Here is a 27,875-nt window from a genome sequence, read left to right as displayed (position 1 = left end):
CCTAGAACAATTTGTTAAACTATTAAAACAGAAAACATTTTTAAAATATTATTTTGTAATCAGTAAGTAAAACTTACAACACCCTCACTGTGTTCTCCAATAGCCAAAGATACACCTTAATTCTGCTTGTGTACTTCCCAGAACACATAAGCCAGCTGAATGACACCAAATATAGTATAGTCTTCTGTTCCTCAAAATTAGTTCTAAAGAAAGATATCCATCACATAAAATAATCCCAGATTTCAAGTACCTGAAGTAGGTGCTGTATTTCCATGTAACTGTATTAGAGTCCAGCCTTTGGTAAATATTATACTAGTAAAACACCAGCCTGATCAATCAAATTAGGTAACTCTCTACAAAATGTTGAATCTGTTTGGCAAAGCTCACTACACAACCAGAGGACCAACTCAGACAGGTTCAGATCTTTTTAATAAACTTTAAGTAATAGCATGGATCTCAACTTCAAGATGGCTTCAACTCTCCTGAGGAAGGAAAAAGAAGAATGCTTGTATTATTGGAATAAATAAACCTTTACATTTCCATTTTTTATCAGATGTCACAAGCCACAAAAGAGAAGGAATGGTCAGATATTCTGTTTCATCAACTTCAAAAAGCAAATCTCAAAATTGCATCAATCAAGGAAAAATACTGCTAAAAAAGATGACTCTCTAGCTGGAGCTCATAATTTATCCTTCCACTTATGGCCTGATCTAAAATTTGGTTTTTATTTTGTGCTCACAAATCACAGTAAGCTACGGTCTACAGCTCATTCAAGACCAAAAAAGGAAGAAAAATGGCATGGAAATATCCACAACTAGCATCACAGCTGAATACATCCAATTAACAGAAACTTTTTTTTTTTTTTTAAGTTTTATGCTATCGCAATATTAGCTACGAATAAAGTTGTCTCTACTTCCACTAGACCCTTAGAAATATTTGACACAGGAGATAAGTACACGGTGGTTGGAAGTACTTTCAATTCAAACTGTCTGTATTCAGTGAAAGAATGGAATCCCTCTGAGACAGAAATGTAATGTTTTTATAAATTGCTCCTGGTACTAAAAGAGTAACTAAACTGAAGTTGTCATTAGAGAACTTCAAAACTAGAGGACACACAGTATTTCATACACAACTCTTCAGAGCACACAATATAGGAAGAGAGAGTCATCTAAACATATGTCATGCACAAGCCTTAAGAAAAAAATCCTGCACCTCAAGTAAGGGATGGAAAAAGAACAAAGCAGTTACATACTTAGTCGTTTCTGCTGAAGTTATTCCACTTTAGCTTCTGTACCGTACTTATTATACAGCTCTGGTCACTACTCACTCAATTGGAGAGAAATCTTTCTGACTACTTTTATTTTAGACCATTTTTTATACAAGAACCTCTGAGACTTTATATAACCAATCCACTCTCAATTTCACAGCTCTTTAAGAATAAAGGTCTTGCCTCAATCTTACTTTGAAAAATCCATAATAACTGGATGTGGTAGGTTAACTCAGGCTCTCTGCCAGTTCCCTTCCTCAGTAAGATAGGTAAGAAAATATAATTAAAAGCTCATGGATCAAGATAAAGACGGGGAGATCACTTACTTGCTACCATCATGCACAAAACAGAATGGACTTAGGAAAGATAAATTTAATTTATTGCCAATAAAAGATAGATAGTGAGAAACAAAAACCAAAATAAATCCATCTTCTCCCCACTGTTCCTTCTTCCTTTTTTCCTGGCTTAACTTGATTACTAACTCCCCCATCTCTTCCCACTGCTGTGCAGAGCAAAAGGGAGGGGGGAATGGGGCTTGCAATTAGACCATAACACTTCATCCCTGCCACTCCTTCCTCCTCACTCTTTTTCCCTGTTCCAGCACAGGATCCCTCCAAAACAGAACAGACTTTCCCAGGACTTCCCACGGGAGACAGTTCTTCAAGAACTTCCTCAGCATGGTCCTTTCCACAGGGCACAGTCCTTTAGAAACAGACTTCTCCAGCATAGGTCCCTCATGGGCCACAACTGCCAGAACATCTGGTCCTGTATAGGCTGCTCTCCATAGGTCACAGCTCTTGCAAGGAACCTGCTCCTGACTGGGCTCTTCATGAGCTGCAGCTTCCATCAGGCGTGTCCACCCGCTTCAGCATGGCATTCCTCATGGCCTGCAGTGTGGATATCTGCTCCAGATTGGTCTCCCATGAGCTCCAGGGTGACAACCTGCTTTGACATGGTCTTGTCCTTGGGCTGCAAGAGAATCTCTGCTTTGGCACTTGGAGCACCTCCTCCCCTTCCTTGCTACTGATCTGGGTGTCTGCATGGCTGTTCCTCTTGCAGTTTTTTTCTCACTCTGCCCTCATGGCTGCTGCACATGGTTCTTTACAATTTCTAATATATATGTTATCACAGAGGTGCCACCAGCATCACTTAAAGACTCAGCATCGGGCAGTCAAGGGTCTGTTTTCAAAATGGCTGCAGCTTGCTCTGTTGAGTACCAGGACAACTCCTGGTCTCTTCTCAGAAAGGCCCATGTGAACTGAATACATTGGTTTAAAAGCTCTATTCCCAACTAGAGAACAACTCTCAGAAAGTTGAACAAATGAAAACCAAGGTCTATAATTTTCTCAAGTAAGGTATTGCAATGACCAATGAGAAGACAGACAAGTGATTCTTAGCTTAAAATTTTACAGTTGATTAGATGCTGATTTGAAGACTGCACTGTTAAGTACAGTCCCACCCAATTTCCTATCACGTTCCTTGTACCTGCTTCCTCATCAGGAATGGATCAGTCTTTTGGAAATTAAAAAAAATGAACATAGCTAGATTTTCATATTCTTACTGAAAAACTTCCTGGAAAACTCTTATTTGCATTTTTTAGCACTGAAAAATCCACTGTCATTCCAATTTCTTCTGGGATTTAGTATGTGTTGTCAGGGTAGAAGGTAGAGGAGCATTTGGAGTTAGCTTACTGAGGTAATTCCAAAAGAAAGATTTTTAAACCAGTTTTTCTTACAGGGATTTTTTTCTGTATATAGACTAGAGGATCAAACCACAATCCTAATTGCACTCTTTACTGGCTCAGTTGTTCAACTTGTGCTCTAGATAATCATGACAGGAATTAGTCATTCCAGAAAGACAACAACAAAATTAAGACGCAAAATCATCTGTCGAACAAATGCAAGCTGTAGAATCCAAAGGTAACAGATGACTGTGCACACACTCAAGACAGGGCGGCTGCATGGCTGACCAACCTGACGCATTTCACGTCACTGATGTTGCTCTAGGAAAAATGCAACTCTCACTGAGCCTAATAGTCTACAGGCAGCTAACATCACTTGGAGTCTGAACACTGGTGAAAGCTTGGAATGAGAAAGAGAAAAGAACCTAGCTACAGCCTTCATCAAAAGGCATTTATTTGGGAGAATGAAAAGTACATATAGCAACAGAAATTCAGAAGACACTAACACATTTTCATGTGTGATCTGAATGCTCAAAAGGGAAGAGCAGAGTAATACACAAACTCTCTTCTCAGTTTCTGGTGCAGGCGCTGGAATCTGGACAACCAAGTATGTTCCGGGAAAGTACACACTTTCTCCTTGCTTGTTTAACAGAGACTGCAAGAAAAAAGGAGACTACACCCACAGTAATACCTCCCTACTACTCCTGCTAGTTCTATAAAAATAAGAGTAGGTCAAGTACTTGAGACCTGTTATGAAACTCCTCTACTCTTCCACATCAAAACCCCATAAACAAAGAAGTCTTCAAGGATCTGCTCTACCCGGCTTGTCTGCTTCATAAACTTCTGCCAGAAAAACTGCACCAGCTGGAAGTGGCAGCTGGGAATTAGACTCCGTACAGCCAATTTAACCCTGGAAACAAAATTCTGATGCAGACAATTTATGCCAACAGGAAAAGCCTTTGGGTTGGCTTTACTCACACCACAGATTCAAATGGTGAATTTTTTCTGGCAGAGAGATTACTTCTGCTTTTCCAAGAAGGGAATTGGCCAAGCTGCAGCAACTTTTAGGTCAAAGTGGTTTAAAGAGCTCAAATACCCAAATTTTTCAAACTGACTTGAAAGCCTGTTACAACAACAGCAAAGAGTTAACTGTCTGTATTCTGATATGTCTCAAAGATTTTTGAAATAAGGTCTCCAAAGAACATTTTTCAAATATGTCAAGTAAAAATTTTTCCAAAGCTCTCTTTGTAGGCACACATATACAAAGCAAATAACCCATCAACCTCACAACCTCTATTTCATACAGTCCAGATCACTTTGAAAAAACAATACTGAAGAGAGACTGTTCTAAACACACTCTAAACAAAGTCACTACAAAAGTCTCAAAAAGTTACAAGATCTTTCCCCAGAAAGCTCTCCCAACTCTCTCATGCAAATCAAAATCCAGGAGCAGTGTGTTCCTCTAGTCCTTCTTCTCCTTTATGAGATACTAGGATTTTTTCTTGTATCAACAGATGAGTGATGGATGCAGGGAAACTGACAACAACTCACACATGAATTATTAAGAGAAATGATCCCTGACTGGATTTGGACAGTGAGGGTTAAGCAACTGTCCTGGTTGTTCAGGCACCAGAGGAACTACCCTGAATGGTAAATCAGTAGCAAGGGATTTTATTTAATAGCATGAGTTGTAAACTGAACCAACGGACTATGGGCCAGTAAGTTACTGCCTGAGACAAATACATGAGGAGTATGTTTTTTCAATGCCTTCTTGACAGGACATGAAAAGAGGGCTGGAGGAACATGACAGTACCAAGAAAAACAACAATGCAATGAACAGCAAGCGAAAAGTTGGAAGGAAAAGAATATAAAAAGCATCTTTCTTTAATCACTATAACCATCAACATATAAAACTGTTTAAAAAGGGAAGAATATTACCTGATCTCAAACATCCATAGTTTTCAATTGCAACATATAGCATAATCCCTATTTCATGCCATCAAATACACTGACAAGAGTGGGTGAGGTGGGAAAAAGTAGGAGAAAACAGGAGACCTAGAACCATGCAGCAGTCTTCAGTTTCAGCCAAAACATTTCCCAAGGTAAATTCTATTACAACTAGAAGTTCTATAAATATTATTTTAGCTTTTATTCAAAGCCTTAGAAAATTGAACAACAAAAGCTTTAAGGTGCAGTATTAGCCTGTTCAACTCTTCGGACCAAAATCATAATCAAACACTATCTGAAAAACCAAAAGAAGTACTCTTAAGCAGTGTATTTTATTTGTACCTTTTTTTTGACCCCATGTAGTTAAAATCAGAAGAAGCTCTAAGATTGTCTCCAGAATTACCTTGATTGAGCAGGGAGGTTGGACCAGATGACCTCACTGAAGTCTCTTCCAACCTTATCCATTCTGTGAACATACTGACACAAAATTAGGTTTTGCAACAACTTGTGGATACTGCCTCCTCTCTTCCTCACAGTACCATATCACCCAACACAACTGTGCATTCTTACTTCTAGAAATATCTTGAAGATGAAAAAGCCTAAAAATCTGCTCACAAAAAGTGCCTCAGTAATATCACTAATATACATATGTTAAAATTATATTAATAATGAAAAATCAAGCTATTCAAACTGCCTATGTGAATGTAATTTGGCCCCTTGTGTGAACACAGCACAGCCCATGACTACTTGATCACAGACACTTTACCCATAGCACACCTGCTTTATTCCATGCATAAGCCTATGCCCTCCTCAAGAATGGAACACTGTCGGGAAATAAAAAGATCCCTGTACAGAGTATTCACCTGCTTTAGCTGCAGAATGGGGCAAGCACTCAGCCACAACTTACATAAGCTAGGACTGGTCTAACATGTTCACTCCAGAAAAGCCAATACCTTACTTATTTGGTTTCAGATGGAGAAAGAAAGGAGCCAAGAAGTGACTCAGTGCCAGAGCATTTCTAATGGAAGCACAAGAAGCCATGATAGACGTAATTACTCACAGACATAGTCTACGCATAATCATAGACATCCTTAACACCAGACACGCAAGTCTTTGACTTCTGGGTGTCCCTTTTGATCAGTGCTAGAGCATTAATGAGGAATTTTCTGCACCCATGGATGTATGAAGTATTAAAAAGGAGACACAAAGAAAAGAGTAGGTGAAGACTCAAAGTGAATTTTTGTGCAGAAATGAAGGAGTAGGTTTTCTGGCACATCTCTACATACTTTTATACAACTCCAGTTTTGTCCCACTCCCATTTCACCACGTGAAAATTCCGTAACTTGAAATCACCCAAATCTACATCAGGCATCAACAGAGTTCAAATCTTTTAATCATCCACACTGTTACTTTGTGAAAAATGGTTGGATGTCATGTTTTGTGGACTAGGCCTTAGAAGGAAACAAGACACTTGGCTTGTGGCTTTCACAGATATTTGTTGATAGCTAAGGAATGTCAGGATTTAACAATCTTAGACTTCATTCCACACATAAAAGGGAACTACATTCTAGGACAAAGTTTCCCAATATGTGGTCTGTAAAACATCAGATGGTGGTCCAAAAAATAATCATAAAAGTGTATTTTTAAAAGCATACATTCCCTTACATGTTAGCAAGAAAACATTACTGAGGAAATACAAAGAAATAAAAACATCCCAGGTTTAGCCTAACTAAATAGCACTATAAGGCATACGAAAATGTGACATTTCACAAGATGATCCTTGCATTTTTTAAGGAAATTAAATGTTCTTGAAGCAACACATTCTCCTTTAACATTTAAGTTTGAAAACACTTTCTTCTGTTCTACTGAATTTTCTGAGTCCCCTCCAGAAAATGCCTTCTTTACATCCAGTATGTTCCTCTCTTCATCTTACTTCCCTAAGCTGTTAACCTGTTTTTTCCAGATCTCACTATGCTTCCTCTATTATTATTCTCTTTAGAGACACCCATTAAAGTCACCTAATGAAGCAATCCATCCATCCACTGTGCACTTTTTGCCTATTTTCATTAACAAACTCTGCCTCAAGTATTCTGGTTACCACTGTTGGAACATTCATTATTTCACTTGTTCAGCTACAGGAATCTCCTCTCTTAGGAACCTCGTTTCACCCATCACTATTTTAAAATTACAGACACCTAGCTCACACCCTATCTCAACTGTCTGGTTTAAGATTCATATATAGCTACCCAGCCCTTGTCTTTCACAGTCTTCTTTTCAGGATTAATTTTCTTTCCTAATGTCCTTATATCTTCTTTATTGTTATGTGCTAATACATACTCTGAATTGCTTGATTTTTTAAGCCAGACAAACAAATACCAATGACTATGTTAAATCTTAATACCAAAAGAGCTCCGAAGAGACAGCTAACAAAGAATACTGGAGATGTACTTGGAGCTCACATGTACAGTAATAGTAGCATACCTGAGATAGTCTCCCTCAAAATCAGTATTTCTGCTCCCCTATTTCTGATACAACACTACTACAAAATTCAAGCATGTCAAATAAAAAAATCGTTAAAAAAACCCAACAGCCATGTTTTTATTTCAAGTACATAACATTTAACTTGAAACACCATTTGCATGTGTTGCTCTGATACTACATTCTTCATCAGTTTAAAAACTACAGTTTTTAAACCTTTTTTTACTGAGATGACTCAAACTTAAAACTTCTTGATTTAAAACAACATACAACCTTTAAATTAAATATGCTGATTAATATATATACATTTAACCTATGTATATGTATTACTAAGTACTGAATTGATTATTCCCTTTCTCCCAAGACCAGTATTTTCACAAGTCTTGTAAGTGACAAACTGTATCTGTGTGAGAACAGACTTACTAAAAGCAACAAAAAAGAATTTTAAATGCAACTAAGAGTGCTTAGGTATGTTACATATTTTAAAGATTGGAAAAACTGTTTTGCATCTAAAACTAAAATAATTATGTTATTTGGGTCTATCAAGCATAACTAAAGAAATGATCAGAAAAGTAAAATTTCAGAACTGATCTATTTCTTGACAGTTCTATTAATATATTAGAAACAACAAACTGTTTTACTTCTATTTCCTGTTTTCAGTTTCAAATGAATTTAAATTAAATTTGAATAAAGTAAGACTGGTTGAAACATTTTTAAATAAGAAGACTATTCACTTGGTATTCACAAAACATACTGCTGTATGAACTGATCTTGACATGTCAGCGAATTCTGTTTCCCAGCATCTGGTAGTTGAGAGCTTTTGCTTTTCTGAGCACTTTGGCAAGATGCATGTAACTGTTGGATATGTAGGCTGTGGTGTGTGCTTTTTGTTTGGATTTGTTTTTAATTTGAGAATACATTCAGCCTGCAGTAACATGCATATTCATAATGAAATTTTATGTTTACATATGTTTCTTTCATTAAAAGTTCAAGTTAATGCATTTAAATACAGGTTTGATACAGCTTTCTACAAAGCCTCTTTATATGGCCTCTAAAATTATTTGCACCTTACTCTGACATACCTACAAGAGCTTCTAGATAAATGAAATTATTTTTCACCATCATGGATAAACTATTATATATTCTGAAATACTTTATGACACAGAAAGAATAAACCCAATATTTGATTCATGTTAGCAATTGAGGAAAATCATACAAAAATGTTTTGTTTGCTACTGAGATACTGAGATCAATACACAAAAAAAACATGTTTCCTTGGAATCTGGGCCTTTTTTTTTTTTTTAATTTTTTTTTTTATTTTTAGTGCAATAAGAGAATACAGATTTCCAGCTTCTCAGGAAAATTAAGTTTGCATACCAGCACAGAATATCCCCGGGACTTCACTCCGGAATATAACAGTTCGTACTTTCTTATCAGATTTCAAAGCATCCACAGCTTTTGACATCTACAGAGAAAAGGAGGAAGGGCAATAACCAAACACTTTTTAAAGTGCTTCATTCCAATACTTCACCTTTATACTAAAAACTGTTCTTTTCACTTACCATTTTTACAAGATTTTTGCTAAGTGCATTCTTGGCATGAGATCTGTTTAATCCAAGCACCACAATTCCTGGAGGGGAAGAAAAATAATATCATCGTTAGAATGTAGTAAAATATGTCTCATCTGTGTAAGTTATTATTATTTTGAAATTATGCAAAAGGCATTGAGGACTGCAAAAAAATGCTAGTGTAATCACTATTGAGTTTCTGAAAGAAAATAAACTGATCTATACTTTTCAACACTCAACAGAAATTACAGTTACTTGAGGAACAAAAATATGGCCCTAACACCTTTATGTGGAAGCAGTCCTTACAAAGGTTGAAAGTAGAATTACACATTTTATGTTTGTACATGAAGTGCTGACATGTAATCAGGAAAGATGCTTATTTGGAAAGCATTATTTCCATATTTAGAGAGCCTGTCTCCAGAGACTTCTTAAAAAATGAAGTGCTATCACAGCAAAGACTAGCAACTCCTATACAGGTAAAAGGAAGTCATAAACAAAGAAAGAATGCCACCAATGGGAAACTTGTATTTTTGTTTAAAAAGGAAAAAATTCACACAAAAATTCTCTCCTGGAACACAAAAATCAAGCTGAATGCTTGGTACATGGCTCCAAAGACACATTCACAGCTCCCTCAGTCCAGTTACAAATCAATTGTCTCACTGACTGATTACCTGTGCATTGGTTCAAATGTTGCAGCAGAAACAAAAATTGTCTTTATTTTGCCCCCCTCGCCTTAACAGGCATGATTATCAAACAGGAAAATTCTGAAAAGTTTACTTTGGTAATGCCTGAGTTTACCATGGCTATAGCAATCTTTTAGACAATTACTGCCTGAACCCAACACAACCGCCCAAGTTCAAAACACCAGCACACAGCCCTGACCCTGCCCTGGTAACATTTTATCAATCAGGACCTTTTATGCAGAGAACACAAGTAAAAGGGGAGAAAAAGGACTAGGGCATGGACCAGGAATGAAAGGCAGAAAGGGAGCTCTATCTCAAACAAAAATGCTCACAATATTGCCATCAACCTACAGGATGAAAAAACAAATTCCAGAAACTCACTATTTTCCCAGGTGATTACTACTTCACCACTCAGCTTTGAATGTGCAATCTATACATAATCTTGCTCTCATAGCCTTCCCTGTCACATCAGTGCATACTGCTTCTTCTATTTCTGGAAAACCTGTCCTCCCTAAGGACTGACCCATTTGAGCTCCCTTCCTCTGCTTCCTTCTGCATGTATGTGCATGCACACGCACACAAGACAAGATGGAAAAGAGTTCCTGTTCCTTCTGCAGTTACCAATTTGAAGACAAAGTCTTCCATTTGCCAGCTGCCACTCTCAAGATTCAAATAAAAATGGCGTCGAATGCAAGTAATAAAGTATACCTCCCTTTCTTGCTCCTAAGGTACAGTCAATTGCTAAGTATAGATACCTCCTAAAAGTGGAGAGGAGCCAGGACAACCCAAATGACCTTCACTCCCTTATTCTACAAGCCTGAATTCCCACATGTTTATCCCTATGGCTGGAGGTATACAGGACCGCCTGCAAAGGTCATTATTCAGCACTTACATAGGAATCTGTTTATGTTCTGTTAAGCAAAAAAGGAGTGGTGCTGTAGCACTTTTCTTCAGCTGTTACAACTTCTTCTCTAGGAGGAGGATCGCTCCATATTCAAATATTCCATATGTTCAACACAAGTAGATTAGGCAAAAGCAACATCCCACGTTAAAGCAACAAAAAGACCCTTCACCCTGACTTCACTTAGATTTTCAGGCACTACAAATACCATGCTTGAATAAACTAGAGATGCTATTATCCCAAACCATACTTCAGTCAGGAAATAGAGTCCTTTTCAGAAGCATGTTATACTTAATGGCAACGACACTTGATGACACTTGAATTTTTCTTCTCCCCACTGGAGCCCAAAGACTGCTACTCCACCACCACCAATAGTGTATTCAGAAGGAAGTTCCAGTTAACATTAAAGCACTTTAAATATCTTTGCCACAAATAAATGATCCCTGAAGACGGATCATACAAGTCGATTTATCTTAGCAGTGCTGTATCAAGACATAAAACCACCACTTCTGCTTCTTTCTACAGAAGTAAAAGATAAAGATGGCACCCACGCAGCTGTTCTCTTTTAAGTAAGAAAAAAAATATTAAGAATTGCAAGAGGAAAGTATAAATGGTTTGCAAGGAACACCAACATATTGCAGTGACATATACAAAAGACATTCCTTGCAATCACATTTGAATCAGTTTTGTTCTGATATGCCATTACTACAGGACCTGAGCATCCTGAGGATGGAAGGGACATTAAAGATCATCTAGTTCCAAGCCCCCTGCAGGGACACCTTGCACTAGACCAGGTTGTCCAGAGCACCATCTAACCTGGCCTTGAACACCTCCAGGGATGGGATATCCACAGCTTCTCTGGGCAACCAGTTTCAGTCCCTAACAGTAAAGAATTTAATCTTAATATCTAATCTAAACCTGCTCTCTTTCAGTTTAAAGACCTTGTCCCATCACTATAAGGCATTGTAAAAAGTTCCTCTCCAGATTTCTTCTAGGTTCCCTTCACGTACTGGAATGTGACAGTAAGGCCACCCCAAAGCCTAATCTTCAGGCTGAACAATCCCAGTTCCCTCAGACTTTTCTCACAGGAGAGGTGCTCCATCCCTCTAATCATATTCATGATTCCTCTGTACCCACTCCAACAGGTCCCTGTCCTTCCTGTACTGGGACCCCAGAGCTGGATGCAGTGTTCCAGGTGGGGTCTCACCAGAGCAGAGCAGTGGGGCAGAATCCCCTCCCTCCCCTGCTGCCCACGCTGCTTTGGATGCAGCCCAGGACACGTTTGGCTCTCTGGGCTGTGAGTGCACATGGCTGGGTCATGTCCAGCCTCTCACCCACCAGCACCCCCAAGTCCTTCTCCCCAGGGCTGCTCTCCATCTGTTCATCCCCCAGCCTGTGCTGATACCGGAGCTTGCTCTGCAGCACCTTGGTGCAGCACCTTGGTGCAGCACCTTGCACTTGATCTTTTGTTAAATCTCATGAGATTCCCAAGGATCCAGTTCTTGAACCTGTTCACATCCCTCTGGATGCCATTCCATCCATCAGGTGTGTCAACTGCACCCTGCTTGGTGTCATCTAAAAATTTGCTGAAGGTGAACTCAATCCCTTCATCTATGTCATCAGTGAACATACTAAATCACACTGGTCCCAGTACAGGCCCCTGAGGCACATCACTTGTCACTGGCATCCATCAGGACCTGAGCCATTGACCACTGCACTCTGGATGTCACCAACCAACCAATTTCTCATCCACTGAACAGTTCACCCACTGAATCCATCTCTCTCCAGTTTAGAAAAAAGGATGTTGTGGGGAACTCTGTAAAAGGCTTTCCAGAAGTCCAGATAAATGACATCTGTAGCCATTCCCTTGACCACTGATGGAGTCACTCTATCATAGAAGGCCACTGGGCTGGTCAGGCAGGACTTGTCCTCGGTGAAGCCATGCTGGCTGTCTTGAATCACTTCCCTGTCCTCCATGTGCCTTAGCAGAGCTTCCAAGATGATCTGTACCGTAACTCTTCCAGGCACAGAGGTGAGGTGAGGCTGATGGGTCAGTAGTTCCCAGGCCCCAGCTTTCTGCCCCTTTTAAAGATAGGTACAATGTTTCCCCTTTTCCAGTCACCTGGGACTTGACCTGACTGATGCAACTTTTCAGTAACACTTGTTACATTGTCATCTGAAGCATTTAGCCATGGTTCGTTCTTGCTGAAGCACACACACACACACACACGTGCTTTCCCAAATGCTTTAAAATAAACTGTTGGAAAAATCTACTTGTAAAAGAAAAGGTATTAAAAAGTAGTCATTAATAAAAATAAGTAGAAATTAGTGGTAGTAGTAGTAGTAGCTTTGCTGGTGTATCTGTATGGTATCAAAAACATGACAGATATACTAAGAAGGAATAAGCATTCACATATGCTAAACTCAATATTAATCTGATAGTTTTTCCTGGAAGTCATCCCCACATTATTTCTGGGACACACTTCAGCACATAATGTGCATCCATTAAAATCTGCATCTGCATACTGAAAACTAACTTCATCTTAACTGGCTAGGATCTCCAAGAGACAATGATTCCCAGTGTTGTCTAATGTAAGCAGCAATATTCCTATATACTACTTTCCCAGCCCACCATTAGAGGCAAAGCATATACAAATGTACAATATGTTCTCTACTTGCAAGTTGCCCATGTTAAAAGAGAAAGCTGCCTGTGGTATAATTCTCAATGTTCAAGAGGAAAAAAAAAGAAAGTCATGCATAATAAAAGCAAAAAATGCCTTTTAGTGAAATAAAGATACATACGTATCTGGAAGATAGCTTCAAAATATCTGTAAATTCCCAGAAACATACTGATTTCATAGCATCCACTAAATTTAATACTTGAATATAGTAAAGAGGTTAGATACTGGTTTAACTACTGCTTGGACCAGCACACAGGAAATCTTACTTTCTATAATGGTTGTTATCTCTTTCATGTTGTACTTTTTAGGGATCAAAACATTCATCCTCAATGTTTGGTAGAAACCCATTTAAATGGTTACTTAAAAACAAATCTTGTTTTTAAACCCATATCAGTAATTTTGTCAAGTGTTCAGAAGAGTCACTACATCTGCAAATAAAGTACTTGCAGAATTTTTTAACATTTATTTTTATTTTACTATTATTTATTTGCATTAAATACACACTCACACAAATGTAATTTTCCATAATTAAAAAAAACATTTTAAAAAGTCTGAATTAGGCTTTGAAAAATGGAAGGAGAATCAAAGTAAGTTATTTTTAACTTGTTTCACTTAACTACTCAGATAAACCAAGGCAGACAATTGGACTTAGAAGTTTATTATTCTAGAGTAGTTTCTTAAGCAAAACAAGAACATATGGTGAATATATCATGCACAATTCTGCTGGCTTTCATTAATCATCTTATCAAGAAGTATTTAAGTGAAAAATTACACAGATGTGCACTAACCAGTACTTTATAAAAGTACCAAAACACTCTTCAAAATCCCCTATCTGCACCTGTTTCATCTCTAAATTCTGCTTTAACTCTTTTCTGAACTTCTTAAATTAGTAGATGTCACCTAGTCAGCCCCGCTTTAAACATAGCAAAAGAAGGGAAAGTTTTTTCCTATTTATCAGCTAGCTATCAGTTTCCAACCTCTGAGCGAACTTCAACCAAAACCATATTTGCTTTTGCCCATTCCATGTACATTAAAATTCTAACCGATGAAGACCAAAGCTGTCTTCCTCTAAACTGAACTAAAAACAGCTGAGAAATTTGATCATAAGAAGTCATTCTAGTGTAAAATCTAAATTTTATAAATATTTATATCACATTTCAGCACGTGACATTGCAACACTGGAGTCAAGACTAGAAAGGTATTTCTCCCAATTGCACCTATAACTTAAAAATCAAAAGCATTAAGTTCATTTAAATTTGTAATGGGATCACTAATGCAACTTGGCTAAGAATTCTGAAATGTCAACAGCTATAAAACAATTCAGCCCTAGTGATGATCAAATAGAATCTCAAATAAAGTAAAAGATATATACTTAATTAAAAAATACTAAGACACTGACAGTCACCTTTACTCACAGAAAACTGACACTAAGAGCTTCACAAGTTGCAACATGTGCAGCATATACAGGTATTTTTCAATCACATTCTTCAAAAATCTCACTCCATTTGTATTCTAGTTCAGGTCAAATTTGGAAGCCGGAAAGACTTGAATTAAAATTTCAATAACTAGCCTTTGCAAATATAATCTTATTTTAGTTTATGTTTAGCAACTTCCCAAGACCTGGGGTATACAGATCACATGGAAGTTATATGAAGCAGAACAGTTTGCTACTTTGCCTACAGGCAAAGATTTGTCTAGTGCTACAAGACATGTGCCTGTACATGAGGCAGGTACAGCCAGTTTTCCTTCCTCCCCAGTATTCACAATACATCCTTCTCTGAGCTACATGGAAACACTAGGCATGTGCAGGAGCACAACCACAGCATCAACAAGCACGCGTGTGCTGCAAAAGGTAGTCAGAGAACAGGGTCTGACCGTGCGTGGAGTCAAGAAGAATGTAATGGGAGAGCGTTTTGAGGCCACGGGGACACCAGAGTACCATGTGGGAAAGTCTGTAACATGAAATGGTAGGTCAGTGGCAGGGTAGAAAAGAGCAAGAAAGACAGCAGGGGTGTTTATAGAGCTGGTGGACTCATTCAGCAGGGATATTACATACTGTAAGATGATAAATATAAATGAACTTGGCATACAAGGCGAGGAGAAGGGTGTGTGGTAGCACTACAGGGAGGAAGCAGAGCCATGTTTCTTTTGTGGAAATGTTGCCTGCTCTTTGTGCTGCTGAAGAAGGCATATGAAGTTTATGTCTCCTTCTGGCCTACTTCTAGATCCTTGTTATTATCTTTTTGTAACGAACAGTGTTTGCTTCTGTGTCCTCCTGAAAGTCAATACCAAAGAAAATTCCTTCTGCTGAAGAGAATACATTAATTAAAAATACACCGATAGAATCCTTTCTTACGATAGTGACAGTTGCTTTAACATTACAAATACTTTCTCCATGTTTGGCTGCATATTCAGTACAAAACACCTTCATAACATTACAAAAACAATGACTCCTAGCTGATTCAACAGCTGGAACACACTGTCTAATTCTATGTTTGTTGTGTAATAACAGAAATAAAAGTTGAGTACTATATAAGATCATGATATTTTCTACAACTTTTTGGTAGAGCACAAAAGAAACAAGGAAAAACGCTCTTCTAACATTTTAAAAACTCTTTATTGCTCCTGTCTTGTCTCTTCCTTGACTTAAAATAATCCCCAAAAAAATCTGAACGGAAGTTTAGAACTAATAAGAAGTTCCACAGTTGGCTGGAAAAACAGGACTAAAGTAGTACATTTTAAACGAAGTGGAAAGACTTGGGAACAGAACTACAACTAAGACAGAAGAAGATGATTTCAGGATCAGATTAGATCATCTTTACTATCAACCCTAAATAATGACAAAAACCTGCCCTCAGATGAAAGCACAGCAACAGTCCTTGAAAAAAAGGAATCATCTTCTAAGCCTCATACTAAAATTCGAAGTTTTAAAGTTACCTCTCTGTACATGTATACAAATCTATGTACAGACAAACTCAACTCATGGGCATTTGCCTGAACTGGCAACAGGTCTGAAATAGCTGAGTTAAGATGCTCAAAGACATAAACTAAACTGTGCATCTTGGTTCCAAGATATATTCTCCATATAAAGAGATTCATGTGCTGCAGATGGTCAAAACTCTATGCTATGGCCCTCTCCATAAAAGCAGGTTTAACATCATGGCTATAAAGTAAATCCTCAGGAACAGAGCTTGCACGCAATTCTCCACCATTCCTAGCCCTGCTGCATTCCCTTCCTGGCAAGGAAGTGACAAACACCAAAGGAAGTGGAACACCTCCAAATCTGGTGAGCACCAGATCAGAAGAGGAAGTACAAAGTGTCTGTGCTGTGATACACTAACTGCAAGTCATTAAGGGCGACAGATTTTCTTTCTTTTTTTAACCAGGTGAGTTAAAATAAGACTCTTGGTATAGTCGAGTCAAGGTGAGTAGTAGTTGACAACACTAGAAGCAAGGAGGAGGATGAAATGGTTATTAGGAAAGTGGCATGTGATCAGAGAATACTGAAGCCATACCTTCCAGCACAGAAAACGTCGGTATAAGTTCTGTGCCTTTCTCTGCCCCCTGCACACAAGCACAAAACTGATGTGGGAAGCAGCATGACTCTAGCAATTTGTTGCTAAACTTCATTTTCTCAAATCAGAGTGGCCAACAGATGCCAACTCAGAGAGGTGTACCTCACAAACACAGTACATATGCTGCAGTACTCTGGAAAACAGGCATGATGCTGTTGAAACACCTCGAGGACAGGATGTCACCCACAGCAACCTAGACAAGCTCATGAAGTGGGCCTGTGTGAACCTCATGAGCTTTAACAAGATCAAGTGCAAGGTGCTGCAATTGGGTTGGGTACCTCTGGTACCAACAGAGGCAGGAGGATGAACAAATGGAGAGCAGCCCTGGGGAGAAGGACTTGGGGGTGCTGGTGGATGAGAGGATGGACATGACCCAGCCATGTGCACTCACAGCCCAGAGAGCCAAACGTGTCCTGGGCTGCATCCAAAGCAGCGTGGGCAGCAGGGGAGGGAGGGGATTCTGCCCCTCTGCTCTGCTCTGGTGAGACCCCACCTGGAACACTGCATCCAGCTCTGGGGTCCCAGCACAGGAAGGACAGGGACCTGTTGGAGAGAGTCCAGAGGAGGCCACCTCTCCTACAAAGAATGGCACACCTCTACTATAAAGAAACGCTGACAGAACTGGAACTCTTCAGTGTAGAAAAGACAAGGCTTTGAAGTGACCTAATTGCAGCCTTCCAGTACGTGAAGGGAACCTACAAGAAAGATGAGGCAAGACTATTTACAAGGGTATGTAGTTACAGGACACGGTGGAATGGGTTCAAATTGAAAGAGAGTAGGTCTAGATTAGATAATAGGAGGAAAAGCTTTACTGTGAGAGTGGTGAGGCACTGGAATAGGTTGCCCAGAGAAGCTATGGATGCCCCATCCCTGGAGGTGTTCAAGGACAGGTTGGACAGGGCTCTCAGCAAACCTAGTCTAGTACGAGGTGTCCCTGCTCATGGCAGAGGAGTTGGAACCAGGCAGTCTTCAAGGTCGCAACCCAAACCGTTCTACGATCCTCTGAAGAGCCAAGAGGGACCAAGCTGACCCAGTTCTGCCACTGCCACACCGGCAGCTCCCAGCACCCCGCGACGCAACCTCGGCCGCGGTGACAAGGAGAAGGAGGAGCCGCCGCTCTCTTCCCGCCCATCGCAGCCGGGCTGCTCCCCGAGGGACGCCCTCTCCCTGCCCCGCAGGGGTCACCCCGGCCAGGCCGGGACACCGAGTGCAGAGCCTCCTTCCCCTCGTTACCTTTGTGCTCATCATCCAGGTACCGGACGCGCAGCTCCTCCTCTTCCTTCGCCTGGGAGCCGTAGCTCCTCCCGGCCGAGGGGAGAGCGGCGGCGGTGGCGCCCCTCCACAGCGGGGGCGCGCAGTGGCCAGTTCGGCCGAGGGCGGCGGAGGTCGTGGCGGCTGCGGCTGCGAGCCTGAGCCGGGCGCGCAGGAGGCCGAGCCCGCCCAGCGCCGCCGCCGCCATGGCTGCTGCCGGCGCCGCTTCAGCCTCTCGCGGCCCCGGCTCCGGTGCCGCCGCCCACGTGACCGGCTGCGGCACGCACGGGGCGCCGCTCCCCCCTCCCCGCGCCGCCGCCGCCGCCGCCCGGGGCCGCGGGGAGGGGACGGCTCGGCCCGGCCGGGCTCGGCTCCTGCGGCGGCCCCATCGCGGCTGATGCTCGTGTCAAGAAAAGGCTCGCCACGGGAGATTGAGACTTGACAGGAAACCAGCCACATCCTTGGGCCGCATCCAAAGCAGCGTGGGCAGCAGGGCGAGAGAGGGGATTCTGCCCCTCTGCTCTGCTCTGGTGAGACCCCACCTGGAACACTGCATCCAGCTCTGGGGTCCCCAACAGAAGAAGGACGTGAAACTGATGGAGGAGGTCCAGAGGAGGCCATGAAGTTGATAAGGGGGCTGGAGCACCTTCTCTACAAAGACAGGCTGACGAAGTTGAGGCTGTTCAGCCTGAAGAAGAGAACGTTGTGTAGAGACCCCATAGCAACCTTCCAGTATCTGAAGGGAAGTTCATCCGGAACTGTGGTGATAGGACAAGCAGTAATGGGTACAAATTAAGATGGGAAATTTAGGCGAGATTTTGGGAAGAAATTCTTTACTGTGACAGTGGATGAGACACTGGAATAGATTGCCCAGAGAAGCTGTGGGTGCCCCAGCCCTCACAATGTTGAAGTTGAATAAGGCCTTGAGTAACCTGGTCTAGCGGGAGATGTCTCTGCCTGTAGCATGGGAAGGGGGTTGGGACAGGAGGATCTTTAAAAGTCCATTCCAACCTGCTGACATTTTATGATTCTGTGATTCTCTCACACAGCTTGAAATACATGAGTTACATGGACAAATTTCTCACTGGTAAAAGCAGATGTTTAGCTTCATCAGGGCTTCATGATACTGGTGGAAGTTGTGCAACATGTTTATTTGCAGTGAACTTGAGAACATCCCACCTTAAAGGCAACATGCTCAGGCTCTGTTGTGCTGTGTGTGGTGGCACCAGAATGAACACTCATGAACTCTGCAGCACTTGCTTCTTCCCCCACATCACAGCCGTGGCCAGGCCTTGTCGTGGCATTGGTACTGAACAAATAAAGGAGCTATGGTCAATAACAGAAACCAGGCAGCACATGGTTCTGTATGCTGCAATAAAAGGCTGCTTGGATTGGCCATCCTACTATTTTGGGGCACTCAGAATTACCGTTGTGTTGCAAAACTAAGGATCAAATTAATATGCCTTGGTGTTTAGAGCTGGGTTTAGGTCAAGCAACACCGCCATGGTGTCTGCTTGCCCTCCATGCACACCAACAGACATACCAGCATGAAACAAGTCAAACAATAAAAGCAGTAACAATGGACGTAGGAGGTAATTGCTATGTTTTGTTCTAAATTCACATGATTCAAGACTGCTATGACCTGTTTCAAAACCGTTGAAATTTTAGCAATCCATGTGTCAATACCCTAACAATTTAGTTGAGACAGTATATGCATTAGATATAGAAGAAGTTGACTTGATTCTTTACCCAGGACCTGGGAAAGGTTGTTATAACTGTAGTTAATGTAGGTCAGTAATGAGGCTCTTAAAAGCTGTGAACTTTGTCTTCTTCAAGGTTTTTTCCTTCAAATTAGGCCTTGAGACCTGAAAGCATGCCTTTGAGCCACCCCCTGTCATTTTCATAATTCAGTGTTAGTTAATCAGGGGAATAAAACTGTACTGCTTCTGAGCAGAGACTCAGATGGAGCCGTTTTGGTTGTTGTTTTGGAAAACTAGCTGCTGCATTCCTTCATGCGGTTGCTCAGCAGCTCCTCCATACCTTCCTTCTGGAGAAACGAAAGTCTAAAAATAATGTCCTATTTGTTCCTTTGGAGCACCATGAAGGGCATATGTGTGTGCAGGGGGAGGAATAGGCAGACTATCGCTTTGCATTTATTATGTTTTACTATTTAAACAGGGTGATAGCTTGTGATTCACAGGCCTTTCCAGTAGAGCCCGCAGTATGCTAAAGACTTCCAGTAGAAAGAAATAAAGAAATTTTGTTTGCAGTTGAAGAACATTTTAGTTTATGAGAAGGAATTTTGAAACATCATATCCAATTGCATCAATAGAAACAGAGAGGCAGCACTATTCTAAAAGACACAGGAGAAGATAAAAAGGCATTAAAAGCAGAACTGGATTCACTGCAGCATTGCAATGTTGCCTTGAAGCTGAAGGCAGATGTTTGGTCATATGCAGTGGTTCCCAGACTGAAGGTCTAGCGAACACTTTTCTGAGCAGAGGTCAGTAAGTGCAGTCAAGCCAAGAGATTCATTTCCATTGTAGAAACACCCAGTCATTTTTAAAATGAAGAATTTTAGAAATGCAATTTTCTTTTACATGCCACTGTCTGATTTTACTTTCTTTGTGTAAGAAGTGAAAAGAAAGTTTAATTTCTACTTCTTTTTCCTCTATTAATGTGTAAAACTGCATGATATGTTATGCATATATGTGTGTTTTATTGTGGTCATTTAATACTACACTGCATTTTGTAATACTGTATATTCAATTCCTCCCATTCCCTGACATGAAAGCATAATTCAGGACTCAGATTAAAGCAAAGTTTTCCATGTTCTCTTGTTCTCTGCTTTTTTCAATGTTGTTTACTTCTAGAACACAGCTTTGGGGTCGAAGTAGTACATGGAAAGGTAAACTATGTTGACATGGAGATTATTATTTAAAGATATTTCCAATTTTAAAAAAGTGGAGCATCTGGAAGACAATTGTAAGTTACTACCTAAATAACACATCACACTGCTTGGTAGCCTGATTGCTGCTACACACAGAAATCCAAATATTGATACTTGGTGATGGGTAAAATACATTTATTTTAATAAACCTTGACTCAACTTCCCTTTTGTCCACAGAAGCAGTGTTAGTATGAATGAAAATAGAACCAGTGTAGATGGAGAGTAGCTCAGCAAATTCTCTGCACTCAGCTGTAACTTTTAATATGGTACCTCGGTCATAATCTGATCCAAGGGGAAACACTTGAAGATCCTTCATCCTATTTAATGTTACATTTGGACTTGCTTTGGAAAGGCCATTTACATCAGGTTGCAGGTTCTCACAGTGTACAGCACTGAAACAGAAAGGTGAAATGTGCAGCCCTTTTTGTAGCTTAGCTTACAGCTTTTGTTTGATAATATAGTCTGAAGGGGTGTGTTGGGGCTTGGGGTTAGAACAATACTGTTGCAACTTACACAGCACAGTGCAGAGGTGCATAAATTGGGAGACTGTTTATGTGATTTGTGGAGAGAAGTTTCTTTACAATAGTATTCTGCATGCTTCGGTGCAAGGCACCTGCCATGGTTCATTTTCTAGAGGAACAATCTCACTGTTAATTAGGTATAACTGAAGCATGTGGTCTCTAAATTTTAGATCTAAATGAAGTACCTAAAATTAAAGGGCATGAAACTACTTATGGATGTTCAGTTAGGGATCTAGTGCCAGTAAAAATGCTAATAAATAGTTTGAAATGAAACAGAAAAATAATTGCATGTGTATTTATATAATATGCAGTTTTACAGTGAACAATGAAAGGGTTCAGACAGTATATACAGTGAAGCAGGAATATGGACAAGGAATCTCAGCTAGTTCTAAGTTGCTTTAATTTTCTCACATTGATGCATGTAGATGAGGTGAAACAAATAGTTTCATTTTCTCTGGATGAGCATATCAGTGTCAATTGATAAAGTGAAAAGGGAACATATTTTAGAGGAAAGATGTAGCACCCAATTTTGGCTTTTCAAACTAAGTCCTTTGTCTTTCTTGCAAATTGAAAAGTAATTGCCTCTGTAAAGGGACTGTGATATTTGAGAGTGAGATCCATCAGCTACCCATCCTCTAAGTTGGTTTGTAAAGGTTGTTTCAATTTCACACCACCCACCAGAAGCATTTGTCTCTTCTAGTTTTCACATATTTGCTTTTTATTAGCAGCAGGATTTTTCTGGTTATTGTGTTATGCAGTTAGTACACTTGCCTTTCCAATCTTGGTTTTTAACTTTTTGTAATACCTTTTTGATCTTTTAACACTGGTACTGATGAAGACATAACCCTTGTTGCTATGTATTTATTATTAGTAAGCATATAGCACACACAGCATGTTCCCTTTTTGGCGCTGAGCCTATTCAATATGTTTTGCAGGCAGCTGTTTCCTTAGATTGTCTATTTTCTTTCTTCTCAGTGCAGCTTTAAGACTGTAATGCCAAGATACAAGATGTTTTTGCAGCTTACTTTTTCTCTTCAGGAATTTCTCTCACTAAACTTAGTCTGCTTGGCTACACTTACAAGCTTGCTTGCCTGACACTTGTTACCTGGCTCCAGCACATGTTATTGAGAACTGTACCTATGTGTCACTCATGTCTTGGAGCACAGAGCAGATTCTGGCTTTGAATTAATGTCAGCCCCATTTATTTGTGCATGTACTCCTTCATCTTGAAAATGGAGACAGCTGCATTGGACTGATATAGTGGAAAAGTGCATGGCATATGTGAGCCAATTACAGGGACTTCTTAAAATCCTACTTGCCAAAACTGTCTGCCCATTCTCTTCAGATTGCAAACAAGACATAATGCTAAAACAATTACAGGAACACAAACATGCTGAGCAAGGCCTCTTCCATGGGTAAATTGGCACTAGCAGCCACAGGGATAGAGCTCTGTAATACTGGAAGATCAGAGGCTAGGGAGGCCCTTAGGTACTTAAAACTGGAATTGAGCAGATATTTATTAAATAAAATGTATAGAATGCTTTATTTTCAGGCAGGGTGCACAGTTTATCCCAAAAGGACATGAAATAAAGGTATTTATGAAGTTAGATATAAACACAGATATTGAAAACAGAGAATTTACAGACAGTGAAGATTCTTAAAAATTGATATATTTGTGTCTAGTTACAACTCCCAAGTATGTGCATGCTGATGTGTCTCCTTTTGCCAAAGCTTTTAAAAAGCTTTCTTGTGTTTTTAAAGTAGTTCAACACATCAGAAATTTACCAATCCGGCTAAATAACTATGCATTCAGGCAAACTGCAAACCAACTCTAACATCATTGAATACTTTTCTTACAGTGAATGAACCCTGTCTGAAGCAATACTCCCCTTCCCTAACTGCATCCTTCTGAAGAACTCCAGAGCCAACAGTGATGTTAACTCTGCCTGAATCTTTGCTTTGGCAACATGCAGGGCAAGCTATCCCGTGGTATAGATGGGCCAGTAAAAGCTGCACAAGAAGCACAGAAACCAGGGAGAACACAACTAATGTAATCAGCATTTGATTTAAGGTATTTGACGTTAAATTCTAGTAGAAAATGGATTTCCCAATTTTATCAGAGTACTTTTATCTGTGTGGTAAAAAGCCATCAGGGCTGCTGCTAAGGAGGCAGTAAAACAATCCTGTCAAATCTGTGATATCGAGAAGGATGAAATAGAACTAGGTATTAGCCCACAGAAGGAAGCATTTTAGAGCAAAGAATTGCTATCTTTATCTAAAGAGTATCTAAATGCAGAGAATTAGGTTTTCAACTATGCAAGCATTTGGTGAAATAAAAGGCGAATTCATTTGAATAACATTTTGTTTAAAAGTTTTTTAATTAAAGTAATAAAGAACATTTCAGTAGAACTCTCAATGAAACAAATCTAGAATTTCTGTTACCATTACAATCAGGAGACGAAAAATATTTTAGTACTTCTGTCCTCTTCTAATGTGATTTCTAGTGAAAAGAAGTTGTCAAGAACCTCTGCTCTGTTTGAAGGCAATACATTTGTCATGAAAGCCAGCTCACTGTGAGGAGCTAAGAGGAGGCTGGTCTTTTATGCTCAAGTAATGTAAAAAATGTAACAGAAGAGTGAGAAACACTACGCTACTGTTAGTTGCAATTCTTTGTTACTCTTCATGAGCAAGCCAAGAGTTAAGATGTATGTTACATTTCTGAATAGCATAATTACATTTCCCTTCCGTTCAGCTATTTTTTGGGGGGGAGGGGGCATTTGTCTAAACACAAAACTCAGCTTACAGTCAATGGACTGCAGATAATACATGAAGTTTAAGGTATTGTTCACTTTCTTGCTAAAACCTGCAGCATTTTAAAAGAAGATAATTGCATAGTTACTGCTTGAAAAATATGATCACCAGTCACTCTAGAAATGTAAGCTGTTACGATGTAAAATGTATTTATGTTCTTTACCTTTCCCTTTCAGTCTTTTATGATTAACAGTATGTTGTGCAAAGTTTTACTGAATATATTGCATTCTTTCTAAGAAATGCTGCACATTGATTTTCATGGGGAAAATGTTGGAATCTTTTTTGGTCTTCTATTCAATTTCATGAGACTAGATTAACTTTTACATTCTAGCCTTAACTATATTTTCCTGCTTTCTTTATTCTTTACATACTGATGCAATTAAGGTACTCTGATAAGTTGAATAAGCATTTTCAGTGAAAGCCTATTCACTCCTATATAGAATTCTTCTAATGTCACAAAGAATCTGCATGTCCTTATGACCCGAATTTCCAGGAGAAAGCAAAGGTTAAATAATCACAGTCTTCACATCTCATGTGGATTCAAGAAGAGATGAATTGGGAAACTACATAAGCTAAGGACTCTGTTTTGTCAAAATGGATTCATCACAACCTTACTTCTGTTTAATCACCCCAGTGTAAGTCACTTGTCTATGTGAAAAAGCAGGATCCTTAAGATCAAGAACAATGAACCTGGCAATTGGTATATGAAAACAAAAGAAAAAGATGAGCTAAGTGGCTAGCATGCTCTTATGTGCCTGGTCACAGACTCAATACAGAGTTATTCACCAATGCCAGTGAACAGCTACTTCCAACACAGCATTTTTCAGACTTCTAATTTCTTAGCATTTCTTAGCATCCTTAAGGAATAGTTTTTGTTGATCCTTAAAAATAGGAGCTCATGTAGGAATCAATTTTTGCAATTCTTTAAAATTAAACATCAATTAAAGAGAATATATATACAAAAAAAATATAACCTATTTGCAAAGTCATGGTCAATATTTTCTTTCAAGATATCTTTTTGTGTATGTCACTATATGTCTGGAAGGTGAAATTATAATCCTGTTCCCTTATGCCTGGTGAAGTATGTTTTACCTGCTGAGCAGAACACAATATACCATGTCAAAGACTTAAAAAAATATAAATCAAATTTCCAAGACTAGGCCAATATGTTAAACTAATATTGCCCACAGCCTTCTGCTTCAGAAATGGCCTATAACCAGTAACTTTGCAGCATATGTACAGTTTCAACAGTGTACCTGAAAAAAAGTTAAGAATACAGTTTTCCTCTTCATCAAAGTCTTTCAAACATGCTATTTTCCTGTGGAAGATGCAGTCTACCAATAGGTGAAAAAAGTAAAAGTATGAACAAGAATGAGGCATCTCCATGTTCTGAAACAATATTTTAAAACTACTTAGTGAAAAAAGTTCCCAAAATGTTCAGAAGAACTAGAACTGTGAGGACTGGAATATGTATTTAGTACAACGGAGTATATTGAGACAGTTCGAAGTATTATTTGTAATCCATGTATTAATCAGACTCTAATTATGACTTAAGATTGATATTTTTTTGAAAAGGGCGTATTGAACATCCTTGGCATCTTTCTGCTATCTCAACTGGGCACCCTCTGCCAGTAAAGCTCACAAGGAGTATGCCATACTTCTCTGAATTCATGCATCTTGAGCAGAGCAGGACTAGACAATCCTTCCAGTACCCACAGCACAGAAGCTTGGAATACCACAGCTTCACCACAGAATAAAACTTATATCGTTTTCTTTGTTGTTTTGATACCACCACAGTTTCTGGGTCCTCAGTGTTACTATGAGCCTTGTCAGTATAAATTGTATGCACTGTAGGATGAAGTGGGAACAAGATGGAACCACTGAAGTTGGTTTTGACCTTGGAATGAGATTTTTTGTAAAATTTCTTAAGCATCTTGTAGCTCTTTAGTCTGGAAAACAAAGACTGGGATTTTGACCCAATAGAAATCTACATCCATGTGTGTATCTGTATTATGCTCAAGGTGCTTCATAATAACAGAATTCAGTTACAAGGAGTGCCATTTACAGAAGGCAGAGCTTTTTTTTTTCCATTAAATAAATTGGATTGTGCTGGACTAAAAATATTTTTTTAAATAAGTGGTTTTTTTGACTTATTATGTTAAACATGTAGAATTTCTTAACATAAACTTACTAAGACAAATTAATCTACAGCTGTATTTCCCAACAGTTGCCTGTCTTCCAGTTTTTTAAAGTTAAGTCTGAAATGTTCCAAGCATGATTTTCAGAGGTGATGAGAGTCTACTACCTCTACTGAGCGTATGTAGCACTGCGAGAAGTCATGAAAACTCACCATGTCTTGAGTTAAATATGCAAGAATAAGACTAATGAATGTGTCTGAAATTTTTGGCAATATCTGAGTTCCACGGAGGTTACATCAAATATTGTGAACATCTGAAAAAAATAACCACAGTATATGGACTATCGCACAGAACTGTAATGCTAAAAAATGGAAGTGTATTCAGCATTTATATTCCTTTCTTCACTTTTTTAACAGAAGACCATTCATTGAATCTAATGAAATCTTTCTTGCTCATGGTCTTGTTTCCCTTTTACTCAATGCTGTGTTGAATTCATCATAATCCTGCATTTAAAGCATCTGTCTGTTGCCATGGAAGTGACTGATGTCACAAATTCAGTTAGAACTTCATGACACGATCAAATATTTTTAAAAAAATGGACTAGAGAAGAAGAAAATCATTGTTCAAATAGCAAAGCTTAGGTAACAAGCTAAAAGGAAAAAGTACACAGGGATACATAAAGATTAAGTTGATTTATTACTGAAGTATGTTAGAGGAAGTTTCTCTTTCAAGTACAGAGTGATGTTTTTAGAGTTGTGTGTGAAATACGTGTACAAGTGTATCATAAAACCAACCTTGAACTATTACATATACCAAAGCAGAAGTACACAAAATAGACACAATAGTGAACAAGAAGTGAAGATTGGTGAGTTTTTTTAATGTTAACGATTGCAAAATAAAAACGTTTTAATTAAGAGTTGGTACATATACTCTTTATTCATTACTGAAAAAGTTAATTGAAGTACCATTTAAAGATTTATTCCAATTAATGTTGGTATGTTCACGAAATGACATTTCTCTGAGATCCGATTTTGCATCTCTTTTTAGTCATTTTTACTGTATCCAAGTCTTCAATTACATGTGTTGGCTGAAACTTCTTACTGGCTGTATTATGTGGTCTGTCAGACTTGTCAGTTACAGTATGTCTTTGAGTAAAAATGCACTTACAAGATGCTCAATGGCACCAAGTGAGCTACATTCCCATTCCCACCATAGAATGTAACCAGCTGTTATGCTTTTGCTAATAGAAAACTAGCAACAAAGGTGAGAAACAGATAATTGCTAACAATTTGAAGACAGCAATTTTGAAAAAAAAAAAATTAAGGATTTGCTGCAGCCTTCTGAATATAGTTGTTCAAATACCAGTAAGTGGCAAAGCAATTTGTTTATTCATAATAGGACTAAACAGCTTTGTGGATAGGAT

General features: G+C 39.2%; 1 protein-coding gene across 3 annotated transcripts in view; it reads right to left on the bottom strand.

Annotated features, from left to right (window-relative positions):
* AUH (AU RNA binding methylglutaconyl-CoA hydratase) overlaps positions 1 to 18,248 on the bottom strand; it is a 110,891-nt gene extending 92,643 nt beyond the window's left edge. For all 3 annotated transcript variants that reach the window (XM_039566854.1, XM_039566855.1, XM_039566856.1), the window contains exons 1-3: positions 18,015 to 18,248; positions 8,936 to 9,003; positions 8,751 to 8,838 (exon numbers count right to left, since the gene is read on the bottom strand). In XM_039566854.1, coding sequence (XP_039422788.1) covers positions 8,751 to 8,838; positions 8,936 to 9,003; positions 18,015 to 18,240 — 382 coding nt within the window. In that variant the 5' untranslated portion in view covers positions 18,241 to 18,248. The remainder of the gene's footprint in view (positions 1 to 8,750; positions 8,839 to 8,935; positions 9,004 to 18,014) is intronic.
* Positions 18,249 to 27,875: the final 9,627 nt, after the last annotated feature.

Source organism: Corvus cornix, chromosome Z (genome assembly GCF_000738735.6).
Source record: "Corvus cornix cornix isolate S_Up_H32 chromosome Z, ASM73873v5, whole genome shotgun sequence".
In the NCBI taxonomy this organism is placed as follows: domain Eukaryota; kingdom Metazoa; phylum Chordata; class Aves; order Passeriformes; family Corvidae; genus Corvus; species Corvus cornix.
The sequence above is the reverse complement of the archived record's forward strand: the minus strand, read 5'-3'. Positions and strand labels throughout refer to the sequence as shown.